We start from the raw sequence: 16911 nt of genomic DNA on the forward strand, positions 1-16911 counted from the left end.
GCAGCACACTGTGCTGCCACAGAAGAAATTCAGGCATTGCTGCCAATGTGGTCTAGTGGGACAGAAGACTCATGGTCTGCTCTGCTCCAATTCTGATCCCAAGTACGGCCTTGGGTGGCAGATGATCTTCCTGACGCCTTGGTTTACATTTATATGCAGTTATAGCTGCCACTTTTTGTGAAATGTTTTAAGTTATGAGAGAATATGACCTTAATGATGTACATGTATGCTCTTAATCACGCATTTTGCAACTTAGCTGTAATGAGCAGCACTGTCCCCTCGAGAGACTTGATTTGTAAAAGTACTTATGATACAAAATGTTGTAACTACAAGACTTCCTATGAATGCTACAAGCCTGTTTTTGTTCTGGGCTGCTGTGGGAAAAGGAAGGAAGACAGGACTGGGGCAGCACTCATCTTTAATTTTATTTACTTACTAAAACAACCTAAGACTTCAAAATCAGTAAGCATCCCTCACTTGTAATAACGGTGCTGCAAGATCTGTCCACATCATGGTTCTCTTCTCTTATTTGTGAAAGCCCCTAAAACTTAAAGCACGGAACATTCCAGGACAAGGAAAACGGCCAGACTGATGTACTGACGCCTCAGTAGAGGGCACTCTGCTACCCTTCTGCACTGAGCAGAATACATTACAGCTGCCTGCTGTATTGGAGGGGCTTTGCTACAAAGGGTAGCTCAGCTCCTGACCATCTGTTCTCATTAAAGATCTGATGCCACTTTCCAGGAGATGTTTGTGCAGCTGACCTGACCAAATTCCCTCGGGATAATTTTCATCTGCCTAAATATCAGCTTGTTTCCAATGGAGATGCTCTTCTGCCTTGCCTCCCCTTTAGACAGCTTGTGCTGATCAACTGGTCACGTTAAAACACCTTTTCCCTTTCAATCCAGAGAGCCATATGCCATCTAGAGCTGAAGACTCCTACAGAATAAAAAGTAGAGATCCTGGTGCTGCAGCACACAGGAGTGTGCAGTTCTATGCGCATGAAGGTCCTGCAGAAGCCACTGACACTTTGCAGATGATTAAGTCTTAAGGACCAGTTACAGTGTCTACGTTACTGGGATTACTGGGGACCAGACATTCTCTGGAGACTTTTCATAGCAGTCAAGGACTACCCTTGAATCTTTCTTGTTTATTTTTATCAAAACATGAATGAAGGAGAATAGAAAGATTCCACTTCATGATTGTTTTCAGTCACATTCAGTCAAGGTTTGCTCTTAAATCATTTTGCGTATGTGACTGAAGATTCAGGGGAGAAGTCATACACAAAATCCATCAGACAGCAAATTAAGATTCAGCCCTAGATTCTCTCAACAGCAAGGCCAGCAAGTACTCCGTAAGGTCTGGTTCTTAGTTTTTACAGCTCTTTGGCTCCTTCTGGCTGGAAAACACATGCATTTAATTCAGATTCATTACCCTCTGTCCATTAGTTACTAAATCAATGCTTTATTAGGTGGCTTATGGTCACCAAAAGGATAGAGTGAGGATCAGGACCTACACCATGATACAAGCCGTATAAACACACAGAAAGACAGTTCCGGTTCTAAAAAACAGCTTAGGATACGTACCAAGCAACAAAAATGCAAGTTACAGAATTAGCTTTAACCTACATTGTGGTATGTGACCTATTTTAATGAATCAAGCTAGTACTCTTGTTCAAGACTAATCAAAAACATAGCTATGGCTTCTGTGCAGTACATTATCTTGTATTCATGATAGGCATACGCTGCACAAGAAAGTAAAAACAGTTTTGGAGCTGCTACTCTAAATCTTTAGACGATGTTTTGTATTGCCTTCCTTCTGCACGACCGTAAAGATAGCAGCTCATTAGTACTTCTCTCAGCTCTCCAGGTATTGCTCTTGAGACTCGTGGTTGTGTATGAGCATTGCAGTGAGTCACTGCAGCTGCACTGCTCTGATGTTTAATTTAAGCTTTGGCTCTTCGCCCCTGCAACGTTCCTGCAAGACTGTGGATGTTCGTGAGCCTCATGAGGTCTCATTTCTCAGACTTGTCCTTACACTAATTCACTGCATACAGGTACAGTGCAGGTTTCCCTCATCGTGTGCTGCCAGCTCTGAGATCTGTTTGGATTAAAGTCGGTTTCCAGAGGAACCCAGTATTCTCCTTATTCACACTGCACCCAGTACCCTTTTGCTATGCAACGAGGAGCATTGGCATGCTGCACTGAATCTTTTCCTACATTGCTCTTCATTTTACTAGGCAAGATATGGGGGATGTTTCCTGCGTTCTCTCAACACATGATCCGAACTTCTTTAGCCCCAGATTATATTTAAAATGTTACTTCACACACACAGAAACCAACAAGAAGTGCGAGAGTTTTGCTGAGGCTTAGGGAAATGCAGGAAGCTAAACAGCAGAACAACAAATAACATGGATTTATCAGAAAAATCTGCTGGCCCCTGATCTGACTTGCATGCAGCTATTTTTGTCTTTAATCAGTTTATGCGTGACACTTTAAACCTATCCCACTGAAACAGAGAGCGATGATATTTTTGAGAATGTATTCCTCAACCTGTGAGCAGAAACGATGACATCTAGTTTGGAATTTAAGATCCAGATCAAAAAAGGTTTTAAGCATATCCCTGTGTCTGACTGATGACCTGGTAAAGTCTCAACATAAAACCTCTTGTGCGGTTCGAAAGAAATGACAAATCTCAGTCCTTTGGAGGTAGATCTCTCTCCTTTGACTATCACAGAGCCTTGAGTGATGAGACTGAATTTAAGAACCTCAGTTAAGTGCCTACAGTCAGGCAGGATGAATGGTAGGGAATGGTGTCTGTGTTGCACAGACTTCAGCCTTCAGAATTGTAAAGAAGGGGGGAGACGAGCTTCAGGAAGGCTGTTTCACCAGCTCCATCGCAGCTGTTCTGCTTAACAAATTGAAAACCTTTTTAAAAAGGATTCTAGTTTGATGAAGCACAGTAAAAATACACAGGACTGACACAGAGGTTACAAAAAGCAATCAAATCTAGCCCTGGAGGGAAGAATGCCCTGGACAGAGTCCTCACATTAACAGCCAGAAAGTACCCAGTGGAATTGCCAAATAGATTTAACAGAAAAACGTTAGTGAAGAGTAAAGGAATCTTCTGCAGGAGAAACATCCTGAAAAAGCAAGAAACAGCCAAGTGTGTGAAAGGAGGAAAGTGTCTTATTGCACAGAGAGGAACCTGCACAAAGCTAACACAAACAGCACCTACAGAGGACAACCCTGTGCAGGCTGCCAGTGTGCTGAGAACCACTGACTGCAGTCCTGCTGCACGAGGAGCTGCCATGTTCACGTGCAAAATAACTGGGCTATTCTGAACAAAGGCAAAGAAACAGTATGAGAGCAGAAAGAGTGAACCACCTCAACAGCAGTATCTTCCAATGTACTGTTCTACTTAGGCAGCATTCCCTCCAGGAGAGGATATTAAAAGGAGGATTTTGTGTACATGTACAGCAATCCTATAAAATCCCCATGCAAAGGTAGATTAAGATGGAATAGTAATTCGTATCACCTGGCCTTTATGGAGATAAGTCAAGCCTTTACAGGGATAAAACAGGCAACATTTTATAGAAACGACACTAAAATTTAACAGTTTAAACAATATTGCCACTGCTGAGCCTTTAAAATCACAAGTAACCACCAGCCCTAATAAAAACTAGGAGAATGGCTACAGAATCCTGAGACTTTAAAATAAAAATACTATTATTTATGTTGTTTATGCTTGTCTTCTGGCTTATGAGTACCTTGGCTGTACAGGAGAAAAGACATTCTGCCCTTTATGCTTATAAAAGGGCATATCAAAAACTGTCAGAACACTGAATACAAGGCTTTAAAAAAAAAAAACAAAAAATTCTAAGAGTTCTGACTCAAAAAAGACATTTGACAGCAACATTAGCAGAAGATAGAGCCTCTTACTTGAGCTGTGTCATAAAATTAGATTGCAAAAATAGAATCCCGTATTACTGTATTAAATTTCGTAAGGCAGTTCCACCAACTCAGTAAATCAGAATTTGCTGTTAGAGGCCCACGTGACAGGAGGAGCACACAACCTAAAAGTATCACGAATCAACAAGGAGATTAACTAAAACTGCAGCTGCATCCCCTTTTTATCCCCCTTGATCAACCATGAGCTACCCAAAAGTTCAAAAACAGTTAAGCTCTAACACAAAGATCTTTACTGCACTGAGGTCAGGAGTCTGGCGTTTCTGCCCCAGCAAAATAGGGAAGAAATTTTGACACCTATTAGGACAGTTTGTCCGCTGAGGTTTTGCTGGCAAATACAAAGACTACACACTAAGAGTTAGACACTAAGAATAACATCAGGAGAAGAGGTAACTGCACAGACGTCTTTTGCTCACTGCCAGAGCTTTCAAAATCTACTTTGCTATTATAACACAAGCGTTTGCCTGAAGTGTGCAGTGCTGTACCAAGAGCAACTCCTTTTCTCTCTTTTGAGGGGTTATTCCAAAGAGAGCTCAGTAAAGCAAGTCTGATTTCTTCTGACAAACACATTAGTATATTACCACATTAAAAACTAATTTTATCGCTGTTCACCCTAGAATAATTATCCTAAAACAGCCCTCAAGCTTTCAGCAGTCACCAGCTCGGAGTCAGATTCTGCCTCCAAACCCCTCATCGTTCTCAGGCTCTCCTTCTGAATCAATGCACACGTCTGACCTCTGAGCACTTCAACCAACACCAAAGCTGTGCTTTTCACTAGTCATCCAGCCACCGCTTCCCAGCATCACCACAACAGTTAGGTGTGTTTTTTTTTTATTTGTTTTATTTTTATTTTTATTCAGTTGATGGCAGCTGCTTACCTGAGTTTTGTGGGTGTTCACCAGGGAGGGTGCGGCAGCCACCATGGAGCTGCTGCGAGGTCTCGGCAAAGGGGTGATCTCTGGCTCGGGTGGTTTCTCTGGCTTTTCCTGTAACATATGCCTCAGCCTCTGCAGGTAGTACATCAGTGACCACTGCGTGCCCTCCTCAGACCAATGGGGCTGCAGCAAGCAGCGCAGCACTGCCACATCAAAGTATGTGGCATAGCGAGATTTCTGGCACGGTGGGATCACCATGGACAGCCTGTTCCAAAAAGTAAGAGCAGCAATGTTAATCAGGCTCCTAAGACCCTTCTTAAGTACTCTGCTCTCTGAACAAAGAGGCACTCAAGGGTGATCTGTCAGTTTTGTATGTTCAACTGTTCTTAAGAGGTCACCCAACACCACAAAGTTTTCTTTGATAGCTGGAGACCCATTCTGTCCTAGCACACATGCTGGTCCACCCCAAAAGACCCAACAGCTCTACTCAGAAACCTAAACAGTCAAGAGCTGTAAGCCACTCACTTTCTCCTGCCATCTGCAGCAATCACCAGGATGTGAACACAGCTGTGCCTGCCTCAGCTTGCAGGGACATTTGATGCTGACCCTTTGGGACTAAGGCCCTGGCTGAGGAAAGCATTGCTGATGGTGTGTAAGTGGATATTTAGCTTTCAGATCCCTGGGGGGCTCAGGCACAGGTTTTGTTAAGTGTTTTCTTGGACAGGGTTGCTTTCTTAAGCTGCGGTCTGAAGACAAGCCTCATGCACCTGTGCTAACTGAATAATTTGTTCAGCTGGAAACAGATAACTCATGAGCATCTGCTCTTCAGACACTCATAATTTATATTTAGGAACTGTTTACATTTGTACACATCAGGCCCTATTACAGAACAAGCAGGCAGGGTAGCTAAATTAAGTAACCATTTCATCTAATTAAATTGATCTCATACAAGTAAAAACTACTTTTATAGACACTTGTAGACAAGGTGTGCTAGAGAAGAGGAAACCATTTTAGCCTTCACTATGGCTTTCCTGCCTTTCAAGGGGTGTCATTTCCTGGAAAGTATTAGCACAGAATTTCCTAAGTATTGTAAATGAACTTCTGTGATTTTGGGGTTCTATGAAAATTAAAACCACTTCTGTGAAATGTATTCTTAATCACTTGGGAGACAACACAAGAACAAATATTTTTTTAAGCCACTTGTATTATCAGCTCCACTAAACAACATGTGAACACCAATGGTAGGACATCTCCAGCTAGGCGTCACCACATTCAGAGCAGAGGAGTCCAAGGCCTCCCAAAACATTACAGAAGAACCAGCAATGACTAGTGGAATTCCTCTAAGTGCTAAGAACAAAGTGCATGCTTAAAGTGCTTTGCTGGATCACTGCTCAGTGTCACAGAGCTGCCCTGCACATCCCAGGCAGGTAGAGGACTGGCAGAGGAGACAGAAGTGTGCAGCAAATGCTGACACCACTGGGAATCACAGGAACCCTCCTCCACGCTGCATGGCTGGCAACAGGGGCAGGTGGCAAGGCTGGGCTTGGAGCAATGTGTGTGCATCTAGAACTCAAACCTGCAGGAGCTGGTTTGCTGCCAGCCCCACAGGCCAACGTTGAAGGCACGTGGTGATTGCAGGCCAGCCCGTCTGTATCAGCATACGTCACAGAACGCGATTTATAGACTCAAAGCTTTTCCATAGTGCTGTATTCAAGGTACAATGGTACAAATGTTATGAACTTAGAATGAGCCGTTATTTAAAAAAAAAAAAAAAAAGAAAGGAAGGAAGGAAGGAAGGAAGGAAGGAAGGAAGGAAGGAAGGAAGGAAGGAAGGAGAAAGCAATGATAAATGGAAATATGCTATTAAGTTTTTTCCATATACTTGACTTGAAGGCTGCCTTTGTCCAAGTCAAGATTGTGTCAAATAGACCCAGACTATACAAAAACATAAACACAGCTGGGATATTCAAAAGTATACCAGCAAGGAAAATAACGCCCATCACGTCAGCAGCAAATGTAAAGGAAATATAAAGGATGATGCATTGCTCCCCGGTCACTTTGCAGGACCCAGCTCAGTGTTCGTGCTCCTCTGTATGCAGCATAGGCAAACACAAGGCACAAGAAGCCTGGAGCAATACACGTTCTCCTTATGCCTCTGAAGTCCTGCAAAGCATATTTCCAAAGCAGAGTGTTCAAAGCAGCAGCTGGACGACAGGCTGTGGCTTTAATTGCTCCAGAGCCTTATACTGTGGTCATCTGTAAGTGCGGCACTTCACTGAAAGGAGCAGGGGTAATTAGCCATGATCAGAGGAACAAGCCATTTTCTTAAGCGTCTGAAGAACCAGAAATTAAATTGTGTGCTTCATTTAGAAGGAAACCTAGTGTTCGTTTCCACAGCTCGTGGCTGCCTGTGACTGCAGGAGGAGTGGCAAGGCAGTCTTCCTCCAACCCCAGGCCCAAGGACAAAGGAATACTGCGGCTGTTGGTAAGCAGAGTAAACAACATTTCGCTCCCCAGTTGTCTGTTGCGTGGCAACCACAGCTCCCTGTACAGTTTTAACTGATCAATGAGTCCTGCGAACCAGGAGACATAATGATGCTCTCTTCAGTGCCTGTCTGCAGCTCCATCCCCATAGCAACCACCAGAGCCAGCCTGACAAATTGATCACCTGATCCTGTCTTCTCAGAAGAGACTGCTTTTTTTTTTTCCTTTTTTTTTTTTTCTCTGTACAGCTGTGCCTCTCTGAGCAGCAGTGTTTACACAGAAAGGCAGTTCTGTGCCCAACTTCAGTTTTGCTGGCTCACATTAATACAAATTAAATAAACACCTCGAATTGACAGGCAGCTTGATAAAAAATCCCATGGGAAACCTCCTGATAGGATCAGAGCCATAGAAGATAGCTCTGCCCTTTCCACCAGGGAAATGGTGCATCAAACCCCTTTTTGAGAAATCTGAGCTGTTCCTAGATTCTATCCAGAAACCCACTCCATCCCACATTTCTTCTGTTTCTGTAATGAAGCAATTTCTTAAAACACTGCTGTTTTGGGTATGACATTTCCCCAAACAGATAAGCACCAGAACCAAAATTGTCATGAGGAGTTGGAGTGAGACTCCTAAATCCACAGAGACCTTGAAATATAATTACGTTTCAGTTCCTCATCATTACTCCCCCCAGCCCACCCTCCAAAAAAAGTACTCATCAGCTTCGTTTACTTCATAGCACTACTGAGTGTCCAGCAATACTGAAAATTTGGTTCTATCTTTACCTGCCCAAACCTGGATTAAAATAAATTAATGTCGCAGTGCCACGCTGGAAAACTGTGACCTGAACTCTGCTGGGCAAGCTGGGAGGATGTTTGTGTGGCTGTGCTTTTTTGTCAGTTTGTTTCTTTTGGTCAGGAGTCCAAGGCAGCTGACTAAGCAGCAGGATAAAGAGAAAGCATAATGACAGCAGTGGAAAGAAACTTACAAAAATCCTTGCTAAAGGGAAATAAAATTTTATCAGAAGGAAGCCAGAAAAGATACTAGCTGCTGAATTTCCAGGTTATTTGAAGGTCTCTAATTGCGAGACACCAATGTATTAGAAAAGACCAAATGAAGTGCCACAACAGGCCAGCTGGAGATTTCTCCAATGACTGCCACTGAATATCAAGTGTCACCCCCTTGTTCAGCCCCCAAAACAGATCTGTTGAATTAGAAGTCTGAGATAAACATCCAGCACCCCTGGGGTTTAGGAACAACAGCATATTCATGAGGACCTCTGTGACCTCCCCCATTGAGTGACAGCAGCTTAACTTTCTGCTGAAGGGGTTTGTACCTGGGATGTGGGGCGCCTCTCTCCTGAGAGGCTTGGGAGGACACGCTTCCATCCAGGGAATTTCCACGATGACATGCTGAAACAGTGGGCTTTGGAGGTATGGAATCTGGCTGGGCTGTCTCACAGACCACCTGCAGTCCCTTTGGATAGTTTCAATAAAAAGAAATAGGTAGACAAACATATTTATCCGTCCTGTATTAGTTTCCTTACTGCAGTTTATGCTTAGACACAGGTATTACTTATACCGTAATAACATGGGCAGTTAAGCCTTGGGCTTTCACAGTATGAGGAATTGTATAGCCAAAGCATAAGACAGGGCTCTAACCCAAGAAAATATGCAACATCAGGCTTCCATCCTGTGAGACACAATAAGCCCAAAGAGACCCTGACAACCATCTCAATACCCTTTGGTTCCACTGCAGACAAGGTTGGGAGCTGTCAGGAGAACTGTGAGCAACCGTAATTTCTTGACATGGATTACTTTAGGGTAATGACTGCAGTTGCTGTTTTGGCATTCATTTCCCCCCTCCCTCAGCTACTCACTCAAGCCATCTAGGCCTTCGCATGGAACTCACCTCTGTATGACTGCTGTCCAGATTAGGGGATTCACAAGTCACACTCTGATTGTTGGTAGGAGAACTTCTTTTAGCTGACAAAAGAAAATCAAGTATCATTTCAGAAACCACCTCTAATATGTAAACTGCACCAACTGAAAGGATATAGCAAAAAAAAAAAAAACAAAAAACAAAAAACAAAGCAGCATCTCTGTTGCAAACTTCCTAGGCATTAACCATTAAAAAAAACATTTAACTTCTGCACAATTTTCATTTGTTCTGTCAACAACATTGTCTACTGAAAATCATAATTTCTTTAAAAACAAAAATTGAATTCACACTTTATCCTAAGTCCATTTGACATTTTCCTGTGCATACTAGTGCATTTTATTTTGTGTCTCTTCCCTCCTCCTATTTCCATGTATATTCAGCTTCTTTTCTAGGTTACATCTCTCTGAATGTGTTGTGACTTCCAATTTGACAAATGCCTTCATCACAGAAAGCACACAAATGTCACAGAGAAAGTTTGATCAGCAGTACTGAAGAAGAACAAGGGTATCACAAAGACTAGGATGACAGTTCTTGAAATCCTGTCATATCACAAGCTATCCAGATGCAACTTAGTATCAGACCGGCTCCAAGCAAAATACTGCAAAGCTTCTGCAGCAGATTTTTTGGGGGGGTTTCTCATTTGAAGAAGAACTTAAGTAAAATTAACTTGGTCACAATTTGAGACAAGAATGCTACAACATCAGAAGCTCCCTTGACATATAGAATGTCCTTCCAATTACTATTTCCATTCTGTTGAAACATTTTCAAAACGTAAGAGTATTTTCCTATTAGACTTTATTCTTGAAGGGATTAACTTTAGTTTTTTTCTGACCATACCCCAAAACATTTAAAAAAAATCCAAAGGTCAAAGAAAATTTAGGACAAGTTGCTTCTGTTATATCCAGGGCTGAAATCCTATTTTCTAATTCCAAGAGTAGGGAGAGCTAGATGTCACAGACTATTTCAAATCAGTTGAAAGATTTCTATCTTTCCAATCCTGGACTGTCCCAGAGGCCTGTAAAACCTTCAGAATGAAATACAATATCCAAAGTGACTTGCTACCATTGAAAAATCAGATTTAGCTAACCATTTTCACTTCTATGAAAATTACAGTTCTGTGCTTTTAAGAACGAGCAAGCAATGCCAGTGATATACCCAGCACACTTACAATTGACTAGTTTGTAGGAATTATGCAAAATTATTATCTAAAAATGCAATAGTAAAAAAGGATTTTTAGAACTAAGCCTGACACAAAGGTTTAGAAGCCTAAGGACCCCACTCCAGTCTCATTATGGCTGAGGAACAACCCCTTACAGTATATAAAAGTACATTAGCAATCTAAGCCTGCCTTGGAACAAGCCTCTTGAAACTACTTTATTTAATTACACAGCATGGTGAAGCTTGGATTTTAGATAGGAAAAGAACCTACACTGATAACTGTGTGCTCTTCACTGTTAATATGTCCAGTACCAGTCTGGAAAAACCTTCCCCAGAGTTGGGCTGCTGCTAGATACTGCCTTTACCCTTCTTAGCAACTAAGGAAGATATTATGAAACAGGGATATGAGGCTGACAGAAAATGGTAACTCCACTGAAGTTTCTCATTTCCTATTTGTGACTTCTCTCATCTCCTATTTAAATATTATGTAAATATTACTTGTTTCTGAAGAGAAACAGCCTGAAACTACTCTCAAAGGCTTGACTAGTTCCTGCAGTATTAACATATTGTTCAAGTATGCTGGCATACTTGAACATAAGGCAGCAGCAGCCAAGGAAAGGGAAGGTTTCCCACCTGCACAGCAAAGTCACAGACCTGTAACGATGCTCCTGATTGGTTTAACGAGGGCATTGAAGGCAGAAACTTCAGGCTGCCTGTGTTCCCACATAGGCTGCCAAATAACAAGGCCACTAGCCAACCGAAATGTCAGGTCAGACTCCTAGAAAGACAAAAAGAGGTTGTATCACATGGAAGAACATTGTTTCCAGACTAAAAGGACTGTCCATTCCTGGATGGACAGATCTTACAAGAATTTAGTGACACTAAGTGCCATTCGGTGGCCAGTATACGCTAACTCAGTGGCCACTGACACCACTCAGCAGACATCAACACATTCCAAGTACAGCTATGAAAAAACAATAGGGAAACCTCAATACAAAAAAGCTTTTCCCAAAATGAAACTTCCATACTAATGAAATCTGTTTTTTCAGGACCTTAAGACATAAGAGAAAAGGCCATTCCTATGTCAAGAGCATTGGTGACCCTTCTGACTGTAAATAACAACTTCATATTTAGTCTTCAATTTCATCTTAACCTTAGCGTTTACACTTCTGAGACTTGATCTTATGCCCCAGAAGAATAATATTAAATATTAATATATTGGTTAGAAATTGAGGTAACATGAAATGCATCAAATCTGTATGAAATATTAAGATAAAATAATGTTCTTATTAATAGTAACACTGTCACTACTTGAGATATGTCTATGGAGAAACATCAGCACTGCTAGCACTTGCACCATCATTGCTTTTCACATTGTGCAAGTAGCTGAAATTGTGTAAATCAGCACACAAGTAAATCTTGGCAGGTGTGGGTATGCCTGTACCCGACCAAAGGTCAGACCCACATGAGGAGTCCCTAGGGTTAGCATAGTCCCACTGTCCTCCTCAAGCCCCAGAAACTGGTAATAGCAATCTCAGTGCATCCTTGCAGCTGCACCACTGTCTTCTGTTGACACAGCCTCATCTGCCTCACTGTCTGTAATCAGAAAGTGGAAGCAATAATGTGCTACATTTTTAGTTTGCACTGCCAGCTTTTGGAAATGTGAACACTTGAGTCGTTAAATTACAGGATTACATGCATACCACCCCATGCCCACAAAGTCTTGTTTAAGAATACATTGCAAAATACGTAAATCCTGGCAGAAGTCGTTAAAATTCCATGACAGAGGCCTTCTTTTGCAAACAAGTATCATCTTCCTTGACATAGCCACTATTTCTTTTAGTAGGTCATATTCTTCCCCTGAGATCCCTACCTCTGTGAAACACAGGGGTGGCGATGCTGACTTAGAAAGCCAGTTATATGCCTCATTTACCTTATCCTTTTTGAGCTTTGCTTTGCTGACAGAAATGCTTGTTTTCATGGGCTTTTCAAGTGTTCATCACTACAGTATCTCAGAGATTCATGGATATTTCCTAGATTTTTTTTTCAAGGTGAACCTGAGATAATGTTATTAATCCCATCTTGTAAATGGGAAATAAATCTGAGAAAGATGATTACAGAAAATTTGGAAACCCTGTTTCAAATAGTCAGGGTCTACCTCCAGCTTCATTTCATTTGTTTCAAATGATAGCCCACAGTGGTGCATGTAGCACTGGAAAGAACTCAGTGTTTCTTTCTTCCATGTCTCCATAGCTCACAGAGAAAATGGAGAACTAGTAAATGACTAAGAAGAATTTGGGTTACATAAATTGAGCTTTACAGACACTTTGTAACAGAAGTAGGGAAGGAAGTTTGCTCTGCAGACCCACTTTCCCCTGCCTTAAGAGAATGATTAACCTTTCTCTCCTCTACTTCCTTATCTTCTTCAACTGCTGTAGCACACGAGGCGGTGTTAGAACACACAACAGACTCCAGTCCTTCAAGACTTCACAGACCTTTTCTGACCACCTGCTCTCCAGAGCCAGTTTCTCATTTGAAGCCTACCTGGAAGTGTAAACTCTAAATAGCAGCTCTCTAGAGAGCATAAAGACAAGAGGAGTCAGAGCATGCAGAAAATGACTCCTCATTACACAGCTCTGCAAAGCTGATGCACTCAGCATAAAATCAACCGAGGGACCCTGGCAGACAGGGAGCCTGCAGCCTGCTTCCAAGTTCAGAACAAAGGAATGCTTAATTACCTCTGCCACTTCATGCTTATACCACTACAAAGCAATCTCGGTAATCAGCATCAAGATGATTAGTAATGACAACAGCAAGCCTCAGCAGCAGCCCCATGGTGGAATTCCTGAAAAGCTAGCATGGTCCTTAGGAGCAATGAGTGAGAGACACTGGAGCAAGCTAAAGCTTGCAATCCTTTCTGCAGGTTCCAGGCTCCCAAATATTCCATATGGGCCTCAGATCTTTGATATTCCTAGGGCCTGGAAATGCCTCACTTCAGATTTATGTGCCTTTGTACCTGCCTGATTCTACAGTGATTGTTCACGTCACTGGAAAGGCTGAATCACTGTTTCCGTGCTCAGAGGTATCTCTACACAATACCCCACTGATGTTCTACTTACTTTAATCCTGTGAACAAGAGGAGCAAAGAGGAACACGAAGAGCTCCACTGTGGCCATGGAGTTCTGGAAGAACTTCCTTCTGTTATTCTCCTCCTCATCATTCGTGGCGCTGGGCCGGGGATGTCCTGGCGATCCCTGGTTTTCAGCCTGGTGGATAAAGGCGCTACCACTTCCTCCCCAGCTAGAACCTCTGTCTCCTCCAAAACGGTCATTGCTGCAGTCCTGAGGGGCCTCCAGCAGCATCCAGTGAAGAGTGTGAAGCAGTTTTGTTTCGGCTACACCAAGTTTATCCTGATGTCCTGGATGGGAAAAACACGTCACAGTATCTCACAGGCTTTCCACTAATGGTACTGTCGAGAATTTCAGAGGAATTCTGGGCATCCAACCTCCCTCCTAATGGGAGCTTGAAAATTAAAGTTCTGCGTTAACAGTCTCAACATTCTGTTCTATTTGAAAACTCCTAATTCACAAGTCTCCATTTATTTCACAGCATTTGCAATTCAGTCCCTGAAAAGTCTGTGGCAGAGCCACTGAATTTTTTAGGACACGGTGCGGTCCTAAAAGATGGCAGCTTGAAAGCCTCATCTGTTTGACACCATCAGACAAGAAAAAATGCAATTAAATACTGTGACGCTCCTGCTAAAGCTAGATTTAGGGTATCTGGAAATTAACTATCAAAATGTCATTGAACTACTTTGACTCTTCAGCTCGTGATTTCTAAAGTTAGCACACCACTGACTTCACTGAGGAAACCCTCCCAGGTAACCCGGCTACAAATGAGAACAGAACATGGAATGTGTAACCCACAGAATATACTAGGATTCCTTGTTAGAATCCTACTTCTAGGGTTTAAAGCATGTTTTGTGGCATGCTGAGCATCAGTCTTCTGTTCAGACTGATAACTTCAGTAATGGAAAAACAAATTCATGAGCACTAACCTAGCTTGTTTCGGTTGGAGAGCAATGTGGCAGTGCAGTGCAGCACATGTGGGAGCGCAGCCTGGACAAGTTCCCAGCGAGAAATGCTCTGGATGGCTTCAGAGAGAGCTGGAGAAAGGCCATGCAGCTTGTTCTCTACTAAAACTCGTTCAAAAGACTGTAAGAAAAGAGGAAAAAAAGACTCTGTACATCTATTTCTGCATAGACATTCTAGGACATAAACCATTCTGGTTTAAAAATTTGTATTTGTAAGATTTCATTATACAATTAAATAATACCTTAGAATATTCTTCCTGTAAGATATGGACTGTAGCTAAAGCTCGGACACATGGACACAGTTAGGGAACAAATGAGCCACTCAATATAATACAATAATAAAATGCATAATACAAAACTCAATATAGCATAACAATAAGAAAGAGTTAAAGTAAATATCACATATATATAAGTAAGTCCTGGCATCAAGCCAGATTTACAGTTGTGCTGGGTATTAACCTGGCATGCCAGTAATCCTGTTGGAAGTCCCAGGAGCTAATGAAGCCTGCCTGTGTGGAGCTGAGAGCTGGGTATACTTCTCTTTCACACACACACACATGCTCTTTCAGTTTAGTGTAACATAAAGGGCAACCCATTAAAGGTATATGTGCCTTAGGAAATGTTTTCACACCCTGCCACAAAAAATACTCAGTATACAATTTTTTGCAGTGAGCCATGACGCAGTGGTTTTATGAACACTTAAAAGATCTGATAGCTGCAGCAAGTTCATTATTTCCACCTCAAACAACACAAAATAAGCCTATCTGCCCTTGAAACCCCAAGGAAGTTCTTTATTACTAGTTGCTCTAACTATTTCAATACGCTCTTACTCCGACCAGATACGAAGATCCCATTATGGGTCACAAAAGCAGTTATACTCCTTCACTGAAGTTCCTAATGCTAAGAAATACATGTGCATTACTGGTAATGCACGTCCTTCCACAGACCAGCTTAGCCTCCTGGCTACCTATTTGTTCACAAGCTGTTTCCACAAATTTCATCAGGCTCCAGGCATTCAAGTAACTGTTGGCATTCATGACCTAACCGATGCTTCAAATGCCCTCACTCCAGATTCGTAAAGCTTATCCTTCAGCACTAGTCATAACAATTTTTCCCATAATAAACGTGGTATTGATAGGGACAGACTTAATTACAAAAAAAGGAAAGCTGGAAGGGCAGCAGTCTCAAACCAGCTCTCCTAAATGACCAGACTCCAGTGCACAGCATGACAACCAGCGGTAACGTGCGCTCTCCCCGCTCAGGTTGTGGCCACGTCCCCTGGTGCAGGGTGAGCCAGTGCACACCCAGTCACCATGGGGTGACAGCACCCTGCTAACAGCTGGCTCTGCTCTGGAGTGTGGGGAGGCAGAAAAATGTACATCTGTCCTTACAACCAAAGACAAACAGCCCATTAGCAGTGCACAGAGTAAGAGAAGGGCACACAGACAGCACAATGTAGCGGAGGTGTTTGGTACTGAGGACGCCTGCAGAGGACTACACCTATAGTCACACAAATCAGATCTGAAAAAAGACTGACTTGAAATGAGCTGCCAACAAATACAACTCTGTGGAAAGTTGCCCACTTACTAGAAACCCCCATGTTCTGGTCAGAAAAGTCAACCAACTCTCATTATGGAGCAACAGCAGAAATCAGAAGGCAGGAGGAAAACAGCAACACTGTTCTGAAATGGGATAGAAGACGCATTGCTGTGCTCTGACCATCCATTCAAGGTCTCATTTGCACGCACGTCAATGGTGTCAGGGAGAAAGTCCTGCAACAACTGCCTTCTGGATGCTCTGGCCTACATTCTGAATACTTCAGAGGCTCCAGGGGAGGCCACGGAGTCTGCAATTACATCTTTCAAATTAGGTTTACACTCACTCCAACGTTTTAGTCTTCTGAGCCATATGAAGCTTTTTGTATATGGCTTGCCACAAGATTCTCCTGTTCCTTCCCGGCCTGAGCATAAAGCTAAATATCTTTCTGCAGCCCAATGAAATACTAACTTCTGGAACAGCATATGTGATCCCAAGCATCTGAGATAACATTTTTCTGGCAGCATACAGCATTCCTAGCACAAAGGCTCCTGTACAGAAACTACTGAGCGTCCCTGTATGCTAGAGGCACTGGCTGGTACAAAATTACCACCATGTACGTACTATCAGCGTGGGACCTGGTTGGCATCACTCCCCACACTGATAACACCAGCCACAAGCAGTCCAACAGCAATATGTGGCTCTTTGGACAAGTGCTCCCGTGGGATTTGCCTCAAGTTCTTCATAAAGGTCCAGCTCACAGCAGCTTCTGCCTATACCACACATTCAAGATGCAAGGCTCCAGGTTAGCGTTTGCTCCTGTAGCACCGCCTTGTTGCTCTGGAATGGCTCTTCTCTA

At 42.6% G+C, this 16911-nt stretch overlaps 1 protein-coding gene across 13 annotated transcripts in view; it reads right to left on the minus strand.

The window, feature by feature from the left end:
- The window catches only part of UNC80 (unc-80 homolog, NALCN channel complex subunit), a 133816-nt gene that overhangs the window by 104550 nt on the left and 12355 nt on the right, over positions 1 to 16911 (minus strand). For all 13 annotated transcript variants that reach the window (XM_068686395.1, XM_068686390.1, XM_068686384.1 and 10 more), the window contains exons 3-8: positions 14481 to 14637; positions 13543 to 13841; positions 11078 to 11201; positions 9236 to 9309; positions 8661 to 8800; positions 4847 to 5108 (exon numbers count right to left, since the gene is read on the minus strand). In XM_068686395.1, coding sequence (XP_068542496.1) covers positions 4847 to 5108; positions 8661 to 8800; positions 9236 to 9309; positions 11078 to 11201; positions 13543 to 13785 — 843 coding nt within the window. In that variant the 5' untranslated portion in view covers positions 13786 to 13841; positions 14481 to 14637. The remainder of the gene's footprint in view (positions 1 to 4846; positions 5109 to 8660; positions 8801 to 9235; positions 9310 to 11077; positions 11202 to 13542; positions 13842 to 14480; positions 14638 to 16911) is intronic.

Source organism: Anas acuta, chromosome 6 (assembly GCF_963932015.1).
Source record: "Anas acuta chromosome 6, bAnaAcu1.1, whole genome shotgun sequence".
NCBI lineage: Eukaryota > Metazoa > Chordata > Aves > Anseriformes > Anatidae > Anas > Anas acuta.